Raw genomic sequence first — 16,912 nt, 5'->3', positions numbered from 1 at the left:
CTTCCCTCAGCCCATTAGCTTCCCAGGTAAGATCTAGGGAGCATTATAAGGTCAAGCCTAATTATGCTAAGAGGACTGTGCCCTCTAAGCTGGGACTTGTTTGTGACTTTGCCAACAGGTCAGTCCGAGGCTTAACCCTATATCGGCTCCCCACAACCTTTGTCAAATATTAATTGAGCATAATGGCTTAGATCGATTTCTGGGTTCTCTGTTCTGTTCCATTGGTCTATATATCTGTTCTTGTGCCAGTACCAGGCAGTTTTTAGAACAGTGGCTTTGTAATATAGCTTGATATCTGGTATTGTGATCCCTCCAACTTTGTTCTTTTTTCTCAGGACTATTTTTGCTCTGTCCCAGAGTTTTTGGGTTGTTGTGTGTTAATTTTCATTTGTTCCCAGGAAGTTTTTGATTTCTTTCTCGATCTTGTTGGTAACCCATTTATTCTTTAAAAACATGCTATTTAGCCTCCATGTGTTTGAATGTTTTGGGGTTGTTTTTACTGTAGTTGATTTCTAATTTTATTCCACTGTGATGTGAGAAGATTTTTGATATGATTTCAATCTTCTTGAACTTGTAGAGACTTGTTTTGTGTCCTACCATGTGATCTATCTTTGTCATTCTTAATAATTTTTGAATGAGGGGCTGTGCATTAAGTGGCTAGTCCTGTGTACAGGCCATGATGGGCATGCCGAAGAAGGTACAGGGACTATCAGAAAATGCAGCTGAAAAGGTAGGAAAGGGCCAGATCGTGACCATATGCAGTTCAAGTTAAGGTGAGTGGACTTCATTCTGGAGCTCATGGGGGCCAGGCAGAGTAACAGGCTCAGATGTGCAAAAACTGTCTTCCCAAGCCTCATGTGCAGCTAGAGTTGCAGGTCCATCTGGAGAAGCAGTGATTGCAATGACCTAGCTTCTCCTGATTTAGGCAATCTCCAGCACTTAAGCTCCTTGCTTTAGGTGATCCTAAAAATATTCACTGAACATCTACTCAACCTGAGTACTTGACAGTGAACGAAGCAAATGTGGTCCTTGCCATCCTGAAGCCTGGAATCAGAGTAAAAAGACCAGCATCTCATGACCAGGCATGCCTGCACATTCTGTATACATTTTTTCAAGGGCAATGGTCTTGATATCAGTTGTAAAATAACCAATTATTGATTGGAGAGGCAGTGATGGTACTGCTTAAGTTCATACCATCTTTAAATGTTTTCCATATAAATACTTCTTAAAAATAGAAAAGTCTTTCTACTTAACAAATTCATGAGGCTTAGTAAGTCCGTTTTCCTTTGCTGGCCATTGTCTATATGGTGTGTACTGAGGATTTGTTTATATTATGGGTATATTTCTCATCTATTTTGCTTGTCTTCTTGGCAAGGCTAGGAGCTTTGGAATGTATTCTAATTATGTATATTTTATAGTAGCCTACTGTCATTTAGAATGAAGTCAAAGGAGGGAGATATTTGTGTCAAACTGAAAACAAAAACCAAGTTGAAAAATATATTATTTTAGGTTTGCAGACCTTTAAAATATTAAAGATTGCTTAGAGATACTTTATGTTGTCTATTTTATAACATTTTTTTTAGTTATTAACATGGAAGTGATCTAACAAATTAAAGTAAACAATGACCTTTTTTAAATCTGTTTTTTTAAAAATTATAAAAGGCAAAGAAATAGGTTGTTATTACTTTTCCATATCACCCATCAACTCATTTAAGTAGCTTTAACAAACCAAATAAAATAAGGGTCTTAACTCTAAATTCTAATAAAAAAACATCCTTTTGTCCATTTACTTTAGGAATTGGTGATATAATGTGCACATTTTCTGATGGCTCTGTGGTTACATTTGATTTTTTCAAAATTGCAATACTGATGATGTTTGAAAAATTTTCAGATTTCCTTTCTTTTTACAGGGTAGAGTATAGTTTCATATCAGTTTTTTTTATTATCGCCTAAGGATATGATATATTTATTGGTGAGAGAGAGAGAAAGAAAGAGACAGAGAAACATGGACGTGAGAAAGAAACAATTGATTGTATCCTGTATGCATCCCCACCAGGGATTGAACCTGAAACCTGGATATTTCCCTTGACCTGGAATTGAACCCACAACCTTTTGCTGTACAGGATGAGGCTCCAACCAGATGAGCCACACAGCCAGGGCTCTTTTTAAAAAATGTAGGTTTTTAAAATTTAATTGATTTTAGAGAGAGAGAGAAATATTGATTTATTCCACTTATTTATGCATTGGTTGATTCTTGTATGTGCCCTGACCAGGGATTGAACCCACAATCTTGGCATATTGGGTTGATGCTCTAACCAACTAAGCTACTCAGCCAGGGTTAGTTTCAGATCTTTTCATTGTGTTGTTAATCCTCATCCCAGGATATTTTTCCCATGGATTTTTAGTGAGAGTGGAAGGGAGGGAGAGAGGCAGGAAGGGAGAGTGAGAGAGAGAGAGAGAGAGAGAGAGAGAGAGAGAGAGAGAGAGAGAGAGAAACATTGATGTGAAAGAAGACACATTGATTGGTTGTCTCCAGCATGAGCCCGGAAGACATGACCAGGGCTGAGGATTGAACCTGCAACCTAGGTATGTGCCCTTGACTGTAATCAAACCCTCAACCCTTCTGTGTGCAGGCTAATGCTCTAGCCACTGAGCCATGCAGGCCAGGGTAATTTCATACCTTTTTAAATGCATGGAAATGTAACAACTTGAAATAAGTACTATTTAGTGTTCAGGGCCCTACTTAGACAAAAATAGCCATTATGACAGGCTTATGGGAGATTTTGCAGTTTCCTAAATTATATAGCTACAGGCAAGTACTATCTAATTGTGACATTTGGCCAGATCAAGGTGAGTTAATATAGGAAGAGCAAAGGATTCAGTGAAATTTAGGGTTAATAATTTCTTAGATTTCCTACAGATATGATCTGTCAACAAGTTGGAGGACTATAATGGACAATTCTTGGGCCTGTTTGATAGTAAATAATCTAATCTAGGTAGATGATAATAAATTCACATTATATGAAATATATAGTTTATCAGTGAGAGTACTTCAGTGTTAAGTCTAAAGAGTTTCTACCTGTGTGGCTATAATGAGTGTTTCTGATGCTTTTCTTCCAGCTGTTGATGTATTGATGGGGATCCCTACCACCATAAATTACTATGACTAAGGGCAACTCATTTTTCTGATGTTTGAAAGTTATGGGAGCCCTCTGTATTTCCACTATATTTGTTTATTGCTATATGATTTGTTCTCTTCTCTGGCTGACTTTCAAGTTACATTTCCATTTATTGGAATCCTGAGATTGTTGGGCCTTCCTATTTTTTTTTTTTTCGTGTTGATGACCGACAGTATTTTATCTTGCTGATTGACGTTTAAATGAGCTTAATAAGACCTGTATCTATTATTGGTGGATTTATTTTTTTGACAACAAAGGTTACACTATTAACAAGTCTACTAGAGTATTTTACCAATCTAAATATTTTGAAATTATCTAAGTTGGAGAGTCTTATGATTTAGAATTACTTTTCAAGACCATTTTCCTTGCAATGATGAAAGAATTATTCAGGAGTTGAGTGAGCCTTGAATGTGCTGTTTTCTAATTCTCTAAAATGACAAGAGATCACTTATCCAGGGGGTGTCTTTTTTATGTTTTCTAGAAAGGGCATAAAATACTCCATTTTAGTATCTGCAAAAAACCTCAATTTTATCTGTCGTTAGAATTTCTTCTATAGAAACCACTCAGAAGTAACCAGGCTGTGCAAAGCTTTATGTCCCATATAAAAGCAGCATTCAGATTGCTTATTTCCCTTTTATTTATTTGCATATGTAATTTATTGTACCTATAAAAAGGGAGATTCTTATAAAAAGCAACAAAACGGGGAAAAAAGCAAATTATCATTTCTTCTGATAGATTATAATTCAGAGTTTAGTTCAAAAAAATAAGTTTGATGGATTCCATTTAATCTTGCTAGAGTTTTGATGGGAAGTTGAACCTATAAAAGCAAACTATTTTATTTAAAATCTTAAAAACATTATTTACCAGATGCTAAGAATAAATTTACAGAGTGCTTTGGTGTTACTATTTATTGCATGTGTTGGATTCCAGGCTGTAAAATGATTATTACTTTGTTTTATAAAGTCCAGTAATTTTTAATATGTATTTATTGAAGTATTTATCCATACAATGGGTCATGGGTTACCACTTTACTTTGAAAAAAAGGGAATTATAGGTTTCATATTCAAAAACTGAGAAAAAAGAATTAAGAAAAAAAATGGAAGAAGCAGATGGTTTAATGTCATATGTCATTCATTTTTTACATATTTCAGTTTCTTAAATAAATTAATATTATGATTGAGTATATTATTCTACTTTTGATGTAGCATTTTAAGGTTTACTATTAAGATTTTCTTCTTGATTGGCGTGGCTCAGTGGTTGAGAGTCGACCTATGACCCAGGAGCTCATGGTTTGATTCCCTGTCAGGGCACATGCCAGGGTTGCCGGCTTGATCCCCAGTAGGGGGCGTGTAGGAGGCAGCCAGTCAATATTTCTCTCTCATCATTGATGTTTCTCTCCCATCTCTCTAAAATCAATAAAAATATATTTAAAAAAATATTTTCTAAAAAATAAGATTTTCTAATTCATACAAGTGGATGATATTAGAGATAACCTCGATTAGACATAAGACAGCAAATCAATGACTATCTTTTGAAGCTAATTTTAAGGCTTTGAAATCCAATGCTCCAATTCACTGCAGAGTTAATAGAGCAACTTTTTTTTCTCCTGACATGGTAATTGAAGATAGACCTTTTTATTTCTCCATTTAAATTAATGTTGTATTACAAGAAAATTCAATTTGACTTTTATCTTATAACCCTCCCAAGTTACACAGAACCAACAAGGAGAAGCAAAGTTTTGGGTACTATACCTACCAAGTTATCTACAAATAAATGGTTCATTGTTCTTAAAGGAAAGGAAAAGGATATTTCCTAACTTGTATGATGATCTCTTCCATAGATGTGTTGAAACCTGGAAATTGAAATAAACATTGAACTCTATTTTGATAAGGTAATTGACTTTCTGGTTTTTTTAAGATTTTTTTTTGGAATGGTTACTGGAATACTTGAAATGAATAAGCATTTTTGCCTGAAGCTTTTTAAGGCAGCCAGGAAATCTTTCTCCTTGACTTGGCATAAGCAAAGATACTTTTCCATAGGATATTGCCAAAGGTTCATTTAACTTGGTAATCACATAGATTGTTTTGTGATTACTCCTTGAGGGCAATAATTCTCCATGAAATATTAGTCATTATTGTTTAAACCTATGGTCATCTAAAAAAGATAGAGTTAATGTGTAATTTCTTAATAAACTGTTAACATATATGAATGACCTAAGGAACATCGCATGTTAAATCAGTGACTTCATTCATTATCACGCAGTCCCAGTGAGGTAGATGTTATACTCTATTTTATAGACAAAGACTCTGAGGCAAAAGCAGTTAGAAACTTAAGGTAAAATATTTCAATATTTACAGAATCCATATTTGAACCATTGAACACTTATTTTTTCATGGGTATAGGGTTTCACTTTTTCCATATAAAAAAGTTCTGGGGATTTATTTCACAACAATGTGAATATACTTAACACTACTGAATTGTACACTTAAAAATGGTTAAGATGCCCGACTGGTGTGGCTCATGTCGTCACAGTTCCATTCCTGGTCAGGGGTATGCAGGAGACAGCCAATCTGTGATTCTCTCTCATTAATGTTTCTATTTCTCCTTCTCCCTTCCTCTCTCGGAAGTCAATAAAAACATATCTTTAGAAAAGTGGTTAAGATGCTAAATTTTATGTTTTTTGCCACAATGAAAAGTTCTACTAGAAGTGATTTTATTTTTACCACAATGAAAAGTTCTACTAGAAGAGATTTTATTTTTGTTTACTTATTAAATATATTTTAATAAAGAATAACAGGAAATAAAATGTTCATCATTTTGTCATCCAAAATGAAAATTCTGAAATTTTACCACTTAAGAGAAGCCTGAGTTTCTGCTTAGATTTGGACTGAGCTCTTTCCTTACTATGAAAATATTGTATTTCTTTAGGAAAAATATAGGCAATGATGTAAAATCAAAGCTAAGATATAAATCAGAATTATGTTAACAAGGAATAAGTGGATTTCAGTTTGTCACCTTGAATGAAAATTTCACTTTTCAGTAGAGTTTAAACTCAAGTAAGCCTGCAGATTTTTAGAGTTACAGATGTGTTTTTGACTATGTAAAATGTCTTTTAAAAATGCAGTTAACCTGTAGAGGCTTTTCAATGATGAGTGTAACGCATTTGTTATAAAAGTAGAGTAAAATGTATGTATTTGGCAATAATTACATATTTTGGTGATGCCAAGTTATTTGTGATGACTTTTCATGTAACAGGATAGAAATACAACCGTTCACTTAATTAAAAAACAACCAATCATTGGAAAAACTGGGTGTTTTTTTTTTCTGTTTCCTGTGTCTGTCAATATTTATTTTATGCAACTATTTTCTAAAATTATTACCAATTATTTTATCTTTTAGATTAAAAAGTGAGATTGATAATATCAGGCTAATCGTTTATAATTAGGTCTTTTAAATTATTTACTTCCATTCACCATTTCTACAACCTCCAGCCCCATAGGAAATGATTTAGGTCTATCCATCTTGCTGCATATATATATATATATATTTTTTTTTCTAGTTCTAACTAATGCATTGAAGATTGACTATTTTATATTGTCTAACTGCTTCAGGTAATATTTTTCTTCTTTTTAAAAAGAGAGCCTCCAATCGATTTGAAAATAGGCTAGTTCAGGTGAACTACCAGTATTTAAGGACAAAATAACCTAATTCAGCAATTTATAAAAAGTAGGTTTAACATGTTGAAAGCATTAAGAAATCTAGGGGAATATATTATTTACTCTTTTAACTCAATTGACTTTTTAAAACTCAATAAGTAATTAAAAGATAAAATTCATTTCCATTAAGCACCAAATTTAGTTATTCTTTGCAATTGGCTATTGCATTCCATAAGACCTCAAATATAGTAGGGATTCAATAAATATGTTGATTCTGTTTGATGCTACACCAGCCACTTTGTAAATTGGCTTGGCCATTTGTAAATGTTAATTTATGCTTGGGGTCATGAATATTTTAATATGATTTGGGTGTCATTCAAGCAAACAGAATTTATTTATTACAGAAACAATAAAAGATGTACTTTCTAGTTTGTAATCTAGTTGGTGACTACCTTCCCCCATGAATGTTATCATTTTGATTCACACTCCTATTGTGTGTGGTATGTCTGGTATTATCTCCATTTTAATAAAGGAGAGGTTGAGAATGAAGACATTAAATGGTTTGCACAGAGTTACTTTGCTGTGAAGTTAGAGTCAGGACTAGGACTGGATTCTTCTGATTCCTAGGCTAATGTTCTTAATCTGATACCCATATTTTCAAACTCTTTTTCCAGAAAGAACTGAAGGAGGTGACAGTATGAAATGAGAACCGAACTATAATTTGAAATCAGTAACTCCATTATTAATATTTTTATATAATGGGGTACAAGAAATGTTTCATTTAAAAAAAATGCTACTCCTTTCAATAAAACTTTAAAAATCATTGCTCCTGTATCACTGTTGTTGCTGCTTTTGTTTTGAGATGAAAGCTGTAAGTCAGATTAGACAAATTAACTCTAATAAAGGAGAAAAAAGTCTACAATTCCTGAAATACTTGGTGCATTTACATTATGTATCCTGTCATGTCACCTCCCCATTACATTTAGAATAAAACTCACAATCCTTACTGTAGCCTGCAGAACCCTTAATGATCTGGTCCTTGTCTAATTCTCTATTCTAAAACACAAAGTGAAATTATTTAATGACTAGCAGACTCTAAACCTCATGACTACAGAGACCATGTTTGAATGCACAATTGAATCCTTAGTCACTTTGCACATAATTGCCCCTTGATAAATATTTATTTGTATTTATTTTTACATGTATTGTTATCCCAGTGTTAGTAATATAGTTTTTCCTCCAGTTTTATGGAGATATAATTGACACATAATGTGTTAAAGATGTATAGAAATGAATTTTGTATTTTGATATTGTGTATTACAAGCTTTACTGAATTGATGAATATTTATTGAATGAGTGAATGTTGAATGAGTTATCAAGAGATGATTAACTTACATTCACTGTGCTCTGAAAAAAATCTCAAAATATATACTACATTTGATGAATATTTCCATAAAAATGATTTTGTTTCAGTGTATAATTGTAGTTGGAATACTGTTGTAGCCATGATTTAAAGAATGTTGTACCACATTCTTTGCATGTGATTAAAAAAAATTTTTTTTGAAATATATTTTATTGATTTTTTACAGAGAGGAAGGGAGAGGGATAGAGAGTTAGGAACATCGATGAGAGAGAAACATCAATCAGCTGCCTCTTGCACACCTCCTACTGGGGATGTGCCCACAACCAAGGTACATGCCCTTGACTGGAATCGAACCTGGGACCTTTCAGTCCGCAGGTCAACGCTCTATCCACTGAGCCAAACTGGTTAGGGCTGCATGTGATTTCTTTTGTACTCAAAACAACTTTGTGAAGTTAGTAGTCTATCCGCACGTTATAGATGATGAAACACAGAGTTAGCAACTTGTTGAAGCCACTTAACTCATAAATGGAGGAACTGAGATTTGAGCCTAAATCTATCCGTAACTAAAGTCAGCATACTGTACTTTGCTGCTTCCTAAATTAATTTCACTCTCTGTTGTTGCTTCCTAAATTAATGCTTAAGTTGTCTGGAAAATTTGTTCTGATGAACACTTTTCTTTCCTGGTGATGCTGGATAAATGAGGTGCTACTGTAATAGGTGCTAATAGAATGGCACAGTGAGTAAGTGCAAAAGAAATTAAAGAAGGAAAAGGTGTGTGCTGAAGTCATCAGGGATGCTTCTTGGAGTGGCTGTGGGACTTCAGTTAATGCTGCAGAAGTGTAGAATGCTGGACCTTGCAGGATATATGGGATACAAATAAGTGGTGATGCTGGATAAATGAGGTGCTACTGTAATAGGTGCTAATAGAATGGCACAGTGAGTAAGTGCAAAAGAAATTAAAGAAGGAAAAGGTGTGTGCTGAAGTCATCAGGGATGCTTCTTGGAGTGGCTGTGGGACTTCAGTTAATGCTGCAGAAGTGTAGAATACTGGACCTTGCAGGATGTATGGGATTCAAATAAGTATAGAGCAGTGGTTCCCAACCTTTCTTTGGCCATGCCCTACCTAAGCATCTCTGAAATCCTGATGCCCCCTGCTCCCCGTGACATATAATTCTTATTATTCAAAAAGTGAACTTGTGGAAGAAGCCTAAAAGGCCATTAACTTGGTCTAAACAAGCCTCCAAAGAACAACATGGCATCCATGAAAGAGAAAAATAAAAGAACGAAAGGGCAGTTGAAGTACTGAGGAAGAAATCACTAAGAAATTGTTAAAAAAATAATAATGATATGAAGTGATATGGAAAAATAGCAAATAAAGTTTCAAAACATAATAGAGAACTGAATTGCATAAATATGTCACAATATATATTTATATACTGTGTATGAGGCCCCTAGAACCATAAGAAATGCAAAAAATTCACTATTAATAACTCATTCTCGAATTGCCCCCCTGTGGGGGGTATACCCCACATTGGGAACCACTGATATAGAGGAAGTAAAGGTATTTCAGTTTGGAAAAGGTACTTAGAGGCTTGGAGGTGTTGTGGGTGCTCTGAAAGGAGGACTAGTGTGACTGGAAGAGAGGACTTATATTGGAGAAAAGTAGGATATTTGTAGAAGAAGCAGATGAGGAATGATTGGGGGCGGTACATAATCTATACCGAATTTAATTTTTTCTGTGGTTGCTAAGAACAGTGGCATTGTGGGATAAAGTAATATTTTAAGAAGTTCATTTTGGTAGCAGTGTGCAGGTGTTAAATTAGAATAATGCAGCATTGGTAGCACAGTGAGTTAAGAGTGGCAGTTCTGGCCCTGGGCTTGAATTCTATCTTCTGTACTTGTGGGCCTATGAGCTTGGAATGTTATTGCACTTACTGTCCTTTAGTGTCTCCTCTGTGAAATGGGACTTGAACAGTGACACCTTTTCCCCAGTCTCAGAGATTCTGATTCAGTGTGTCTATGTTGTGGGGCAGGGATACCTCTCCTCCCAAGTCAGACTTAGTTATCCCTGCTCTGTGGACCTAGAGCACTTTGTATTTACTTAGTGTTTTCTTTCTTAACCCCAGGTGAAAAAAATTGAACTAAACTCCTCAGGTAATGGCACATTGTCAGCTTTGGCTGACAAATAGTTCTCATTTATCCACCATTTTCATTTTCATTTTTCTTCCTTCATAGACATCCATGTCTGTATCATAAAAAATATGGTGGTGTTTTAATTTAATTTATATAAATGATACTCTGCTATACATGTTTCTTTTCACTCAACACTCTAAATATGACTTTTTATTATGGAAAGCTACAAACAGACATAAATATAGAGAGAAGAGTATAACAAAATCCAATGTATCCATTGTCGAGCATCAACAATTACCAACTCATACCTAACCTTGCTTACTACATATTTCTAACCACTCTTCCCCTTAAGAACTCCTCCCCACAGCTCCACTTCTATAAATTACATTTTTCCATAGCAAAGCTGATATTTTTTTTATATTTCAGTGCTCAATACTATCCATATGATTCTCTCTCTCCCTCTCTCTCTCTCTCTCTCTCTCTCTATATATATATATATATATATGTGCGTATATATATATATATATAATAACTTGTAAGTGCTGCAAGTATTTCAGCGTGTGATCTACCACACCTTACTTACCAGGTCCTCTGGTACTGCTTACCAAGATTGCCTGTAACTTCCTGCTACTACAAACAACTCTGTGATTTCCATTTTCATGCATGTCCTCCTCTTTTAGGAGAGTTCTGATTTTCCAGAGGAAGCTCTCTGCATCATAGGTGTGCATGCACGTATGTGCTTCATTTGACCAAGGACTGCCAGCTTGCTTTCCAGTGGCTGTACCACTTTGCACTCACTGGCAGCACGTGAGAGTTCCCTTTCCTTCCATTTCCATTGATACTTGGTATTATCTCACATTTTATTTTTGCTGGCCTGACATATGTAAAGTAGTTCATTACTTACACTTTTATTTTTCTGATTATTAGTAAGGTTGGTTATCTCTTCAAATAGTGTTATCTATTACCCTTAGAGTCTCCTGTTCTTGATGTTTCTTCTGCCTAGAAAACCCTTTCGATGTAAATATCATATCTTTGACCATCTTATCTAAAAGAGTATTCTTCCTCACCTTCTGTCTTTGTTCTGCTTTATCGTTCTTTATAGTGTTTATCACATCAAAACATAATATATGAATTTTAATATTTATTTATTTGTTTCTTCATCAAGTTTCTTGAAGGCAGAGATCTTATCTGTGTTGTACATAACTGTAACCCTAGCACTTAAAAAATAGGTACTTTAAATATTTGCTGAGTGGATAAATATGAATTTGCTATTTACATGCTTTGCCCATTTCCCCTACTATCAGGAGTTGCTTAAATATTTTGGACATTTAACCCTTGTTGATGTTAGACATTGTAATGTAATTTGTTAATTTTGTCTGTTATTCTCCTTTGATAAGGAATCCTTAATTATCAAGTGGTTAAATCATCATATTGCAACACATAAATCATCACATTGTAGTTTGTGTTATTGTGGTCTGAAGAAATCCTTTTCTATCCTATTATCACAAATTCCCCTACATTTTCTTCTATTTGCTTTATAGTTTTATATTTTATATTTGGTTCTCTAATTCCTCAGGAGTGTACCTTAGTATAGGATGTAAAATGCAGTGTTTGGTTTTATTTTTCTTCCTGTTAAAGTGTAAACAATTTGTACTTTTTCTACTGATTAATAGTAACCCCTCACCATATATGAGTTCTTTCTCATATTTCATTAATCTGTTGTCTATTTCTGTCTAGTATCATGATGTTTTTATGACAGTGGCTCTTTGCATTATGTCCTCAAGTCTGGTAGGGCAAGGCCTCCCTCTTTTTAAAAACTAAACTTAGCAACATCCACAATAACAACAAATACAATCAACTAATGGATCTAAAAAAGAATGCACATGGCTGTATCCTGGAGGAATTTTAAAACTCTATTAAAGGGCATAAAAGAATACATAACGAGTAGGAGAGAAATTCCTGGGATGATTTAACTTTATAAGATGTCAGTTCTCCCCAACTTAATCTATAAATATAATGCAACTGCAAATCAAAATGGTAGTAAGATTTTTGCAGATCTCAACATATTTATTCTAAAATTTATGTGGGAACTTTTTGCATATATGTGTCAATTATATTGTTTTTTAGTGACTAGTTTGCATTCTCATGGATGCGCAGGTGATTCGAGACAGCAGAGAAGAGGGAAGCCAGCAGCAGAGAGGAGTGTTTTGATTAGCAGTGCTAGAAGTTGTGGTGGAGGCAGCAAGTAGCACTCTCAGCAGAAAAACATAGGAAAGAGAGAAGATGGAAAAGTGAGGGATTGTTGGATAAATATGCACTCCTTCCTCAACTCCAGGGAAATGAATGTGGTAAGAACAGAGGACAAACAGCCCCTGTAATGTACGTCAATACAGTGCCTTTTCTGTGCCATGCTAATGACATATACCATGTCTAGTTCAGTAGACTGTACAGAATACTTACCTGTCTGGGGTACAGCATTTATTGATATGTATCTGAGATGTAGCTCAGTAATTGAAGCTCATTAGTAATGGTGATCCTGAGGTTATGCTTAAAGTGGCAGAGAAATAAGCCTTAGAGCAGCGGTTCTCAACCTGTGGGTCACGACCCCTTTGGCGGTCAAACGACCCTTTCACAGGGGTCGCCTAAGACCATCCTGCATATCAGATATTTACATTACGATTCATAACAGTAGCAACATTACAGCTATGAAGTAGCAACGAAAATAATTTTATGGTTGGGTCACAACATGAGGAACTGTATTTAAAGGGCCAGAAGGTTGAGAACCACTGCCTTAGAGAGTTTCAATAAAACTAGTTAAAGTAAAAATAGTAACTGTACTTGGATTAATGCTGTTCCATTTGGAAAACAAGGGCATCCAGACCTACTCATTCCCTTAATTTTCATACAAACTTTTATTTTGTATCTCTGCACATATAATTGGGTATACTCACTGTCTAAACATAGAGTAAAACAACTCTTTTTTAAAATCTTTATTGTTGAGATTATTATAAATGTTCCTCTTTTTCCCCCCCATAGCTCCCCTCCACCCAGTTCCACCCTGCCTCAGACCCTGGCCACCCTGTTGTCTGTGTCCATAGGTAATGGATACATGCATATAAGATCTTAGTCTAATCTCTAACTGCATCCCCCCATACCCCCTTCCCTCTGAGAATTGTCAGTCTGTTCCATTTCCATGCCCTTGATTTTATTCCATTCACCAGTTTATTCTGTTTATCAGGTTTTTTATTTGTTTGATTTTTAGATTCAATTGTTGATAGATATCTATTTGTTGCCACTTTGTTGTTCATATTTTTTATCTTTACCATTTTCTTCTTCTTCCTCTTCTTAAAGAATACCCTTCCGAATTTCATATAATACTGGTTTGGTGATGATGAACTCCTTTAGCTTTTTCTTGTCTGTGAAGTTCTTTACCTGACCTTCAATTCTAAATGATAGCTTTGCTGGGTAGAGTAATCTTGGTTGTAGGTTCTTGCTATTCATCACTTTGAATATTTCTTGCCACTCCCTCCTAGCCTGCATAGTTTCTGGTGAGAAATCAACTGACAGTCGTATGGGTACTCCCTTGTAGGTAACTAACTGCTTTTCTCTTGCTGCCTTTAAGATTCTCTCTTTGTCTTTTGCCCTTAGCATTTTAATTATGATGTGTCTTAGTGTGGTCCTCTTTGGGTTCCTCTGTGCTTCCTGTTTGAGGTTCTCTGGGCTTCCTGGACTTGTAAGTCTATTTCTTTCACCAGGTAGGGGAAGTTTTCTGTCATTATGTCTTCAAATAGGTTTTCAATATCTTGCTCTCTCTCTTCTTCTGGCACCCCCATAATTCGGATGTTGGTACACTTGAGGTTGTCCTAGAGGTTCCTTACACTATCTTCATATTTTTGGATTCTTTTTTCTTTTTGCTCTTCTGGTTGGGTGTTTTTTGCTTACTTATACTTCAAATCGTTGATTTGATTCTCAGAGTCCTCTAATCTACTGTTGAATCCTTGTATATTATTCTTTATTTCAGTCAATATATGCTTAATTTCTGACTGATCCTTTTCCATTTTTTGTTTTTTTTTTTTTTTACATTCTCACTAAGTTCCTTGAAAGTCTCACTAAGTCCCTTGGAGGTTTCTAGAAGATTCTTGAGTAATCTTATAACTGTGGTTTTGAACTCTGTATCCAGTAGTTTGCTTTCTTCCACTTCTTTCATTTGTGACATGTTTCTTTGTCTCTGCATTTTGGCTGCTTCCCTGTGTTTGTTTCTATGTATTGGGTAGAGCTTCTAAGTCTCCTTGAGTTGATAGAATGGCCTTGTGTAGTAGGTGTCCTATAGGGCCCAGTGGCTCAGCCTCCCCAATCACCTGAGGTGGACACTCTAGGTTTACCCCTTTGTGGGCTGAGTGCACAGACTTGTTGTAGTTGAGCCTTGATTGCTCTTGGTGTCACTGGGAGGAATTGACCTCTAGACCAATTGGCTGTGAGGACCAGCTGTGACTACAGTGGAAGAGCTGCTGTGCAGGAGACACCTTTATGGAACAGGACTTGCTTCAGTGGGGCTTTGGTGCTCATTGAGTCTGCCCGTTGAGTGTATCACTTATGGATGCGAAGAGTTGTAATCTGGTATGGTCTCACACTGACCACTGGGTACACTGGCTCTTGGATCTCCAGGGAGGTGCAAAGTCGGCCACTGCCTGAGGCCATCCAGCAGGAGCTACAGAGAGATCTGCAGATTCCTCCTCTTTGTATGGGGTTTGGAAGTGCCTAGATGAGGCCCAGCTGAGAAGTAAAGCAGGCTGGTGCTGGTGCCGGCCATGGGCCTTTTATTGATAGGTTTAGGGCCCCCTGACCCAGCTGCAGCTTGTTTGACAGGTTTTTAGCCTGAGAAAGGACAGGCCATTCAAATGAAAAGCTGCTGCGCACAGCTTGGGTGGGGTTGTAAATTGGGTGGGGCTGGGTCTCAGGGAATCACCAGGGCAGAGCAAACAGAAATGGCTGCCAGTCAGTCCTGCAACTGGGGAGGTCCCTGCAAGGGAACAATGACCACTGCAAGCACCTCTGTCTGGAAGAAAGCTGCCCTTGAGTTCCTGCCCTATGGCAGACAGTCCAGTTTCTCCTCGTGTATGTCTGGGTCCCCCAGAGCCTCGCCCGGCACTGGAACTCAGAGCAAGCAGGAGCTTGTAAGTTCAGTTTGTGGTACTGGCCTTTTAAGAGGAGCAGCTGAGTCTCCAACAGCCTTTGTGTCACTGAGCCCCAATCTCCACTAGTTTTTACAACCCATAGTTCTTACTGCCCATAGGGACTTCTTTTCCCAGCTTTGGGACCCTGGGCTGGGGGTCTGGTGTGGGGCTGGGACCCCTTGCTCCTCTGGGCGGCCCCCCGCAGAGGTGAAAAGCGGCCCATGCGGGTGTTGGACCAGCTCGTTCTGTGCTTCGCTCCTCCTAGCAGTCTATGTGTGCTTTCTTCTTTACTTCTCTAGTTTGTAGGACTTCCATTCAGCCAGCTCTCCGGCAGTTCTGGATGATGGTTGTTCTGTATTTTAGTTATAATTTTGATGTGGTTGTGGGAGGCAGCAAGTTTAGGTGTTTTCCTACGCTGCCATCTCGCTTCTCCAAACCACTCTATGTTTTCATGGCAACTGCAGGTTGAAGAAAAAGAGTTGAGGGAAATGAACCTCCATACTCTACTACCAACAATAATCAACCACATTGACATCATCATATTAACTGGTTATTATGAATCTTTCCTCTTTCCCTAAACCAAGAATCTTCTTAAGGGATAAATTTATATATACATATATATTACACTGTATAACAGTTGGGGAAGGAGTTATGTGATCCCAAACAAGGAGTTAATTACTCATTTGTAACTTGTATAGAAGCTTCTTTCTATTATTTGGGGTAGCCCTTTTTTTCTAAATGGATGAGCATTAAAACCAGATTTGTTTTAATTTATTTTGAAAAACTTCTTTAATTAGTAGATATAAAGAAAAAAGGGTTTCTGGCTTTACTTTGATTTTTTTCACATAGAAGAGATAAACTATGCATACAGACAGTTACAGTGTTACCAGAGAGATTTGCAAAGTGTTAGGGAGTTTCAAAAGCAGAAGAAAGCACTTTTGCTATATACATTACAGAAGGATTCACTTGAGCTGAACATTTAAAATAAAATAGAATATTGTAATTGTGTATGCACATGAGAATATGGGTGAGTCACAGTGTTTGTCCATTCTATAATGTTGTAATTATTATGCATATGTAAAGAAGACCTACTGTGTGCTTCCACCATGTAGCACACTGAGCCAGGTCCTTCATTAACATTGGTGTACTTTACACTTGTAACAACCATATGAAATGCATCTTATTAACATTATTTGACGAGGAAACAAAGGTTTAGAGAAATTAAATACCTGCTCAGTGTGTTGTAACTAGTGCCTAGAATTGTTTTTCTGTTACAGTGATCTTAGGCTATCCACTTGCTAGCTGTTGTCTGAATGTTTCCAGAATAGTTAAGATGATAACTACTTCAAGAATAATACACAGACTTGGTCTCAATACCACAACTATTATTAAGCCTCTTCTAACTTT

The 16,912-nt window shown here is 36.2% G+C and overlaps 1 protein-coding gene across 12 annotated transcripts in view; it reads left to right on the top strand.

The window, feature by feature from the left end:
- Positions 1-16,912, top strand: part of SSBP2 (single-stranded DNA binding protein 2) — a 220,639-nt gene that overhangs the window by 19,008 nt on the left and 184,719 nt on the right. The window contains exon 1 of one of the 12 annotated variants that reach the window (XM_014550284.1): positions 5,049-5,070. The exons of 10 other annotated variants lie outside the window; for them this stretch is intronic. Coding sequence is in view for 1 of the 2 variants with exons in the window: in XM_014550256.1 (XP_014405742.1) it covers positions 12,675-12,679 (5 nt within the window). In the remaining variant the exon portion in view is untranslated. Of the gene's footprint in view, positions 1-5,048; positions 5,071-12,659; positions 12,680-16,912 lie in introns of those variants that run through there. One more of the 12 variants, XM_014550256.1, reaches the window with a different exon arrangement.

This window comes from Myotis brandtii, unplaced genomic scaffold, assembly GCF_000412655.1.
Source record: "Myotis brandtii unplaced genomic scaffold, ASM41265v1 scaffold115, whole genome shotgun sequence".
Classification (NCBI taxonomy): Eukaryota; Metazoa; Chordata; class Mammalia; order Chiroptera; family Vespertilionidae; genus Myotis; species Myotis brandtii.
Note: the sequence above shows the minus strand (reverse complement) of the source record. Positions and strands in the feature narration are given on the sequence as shown.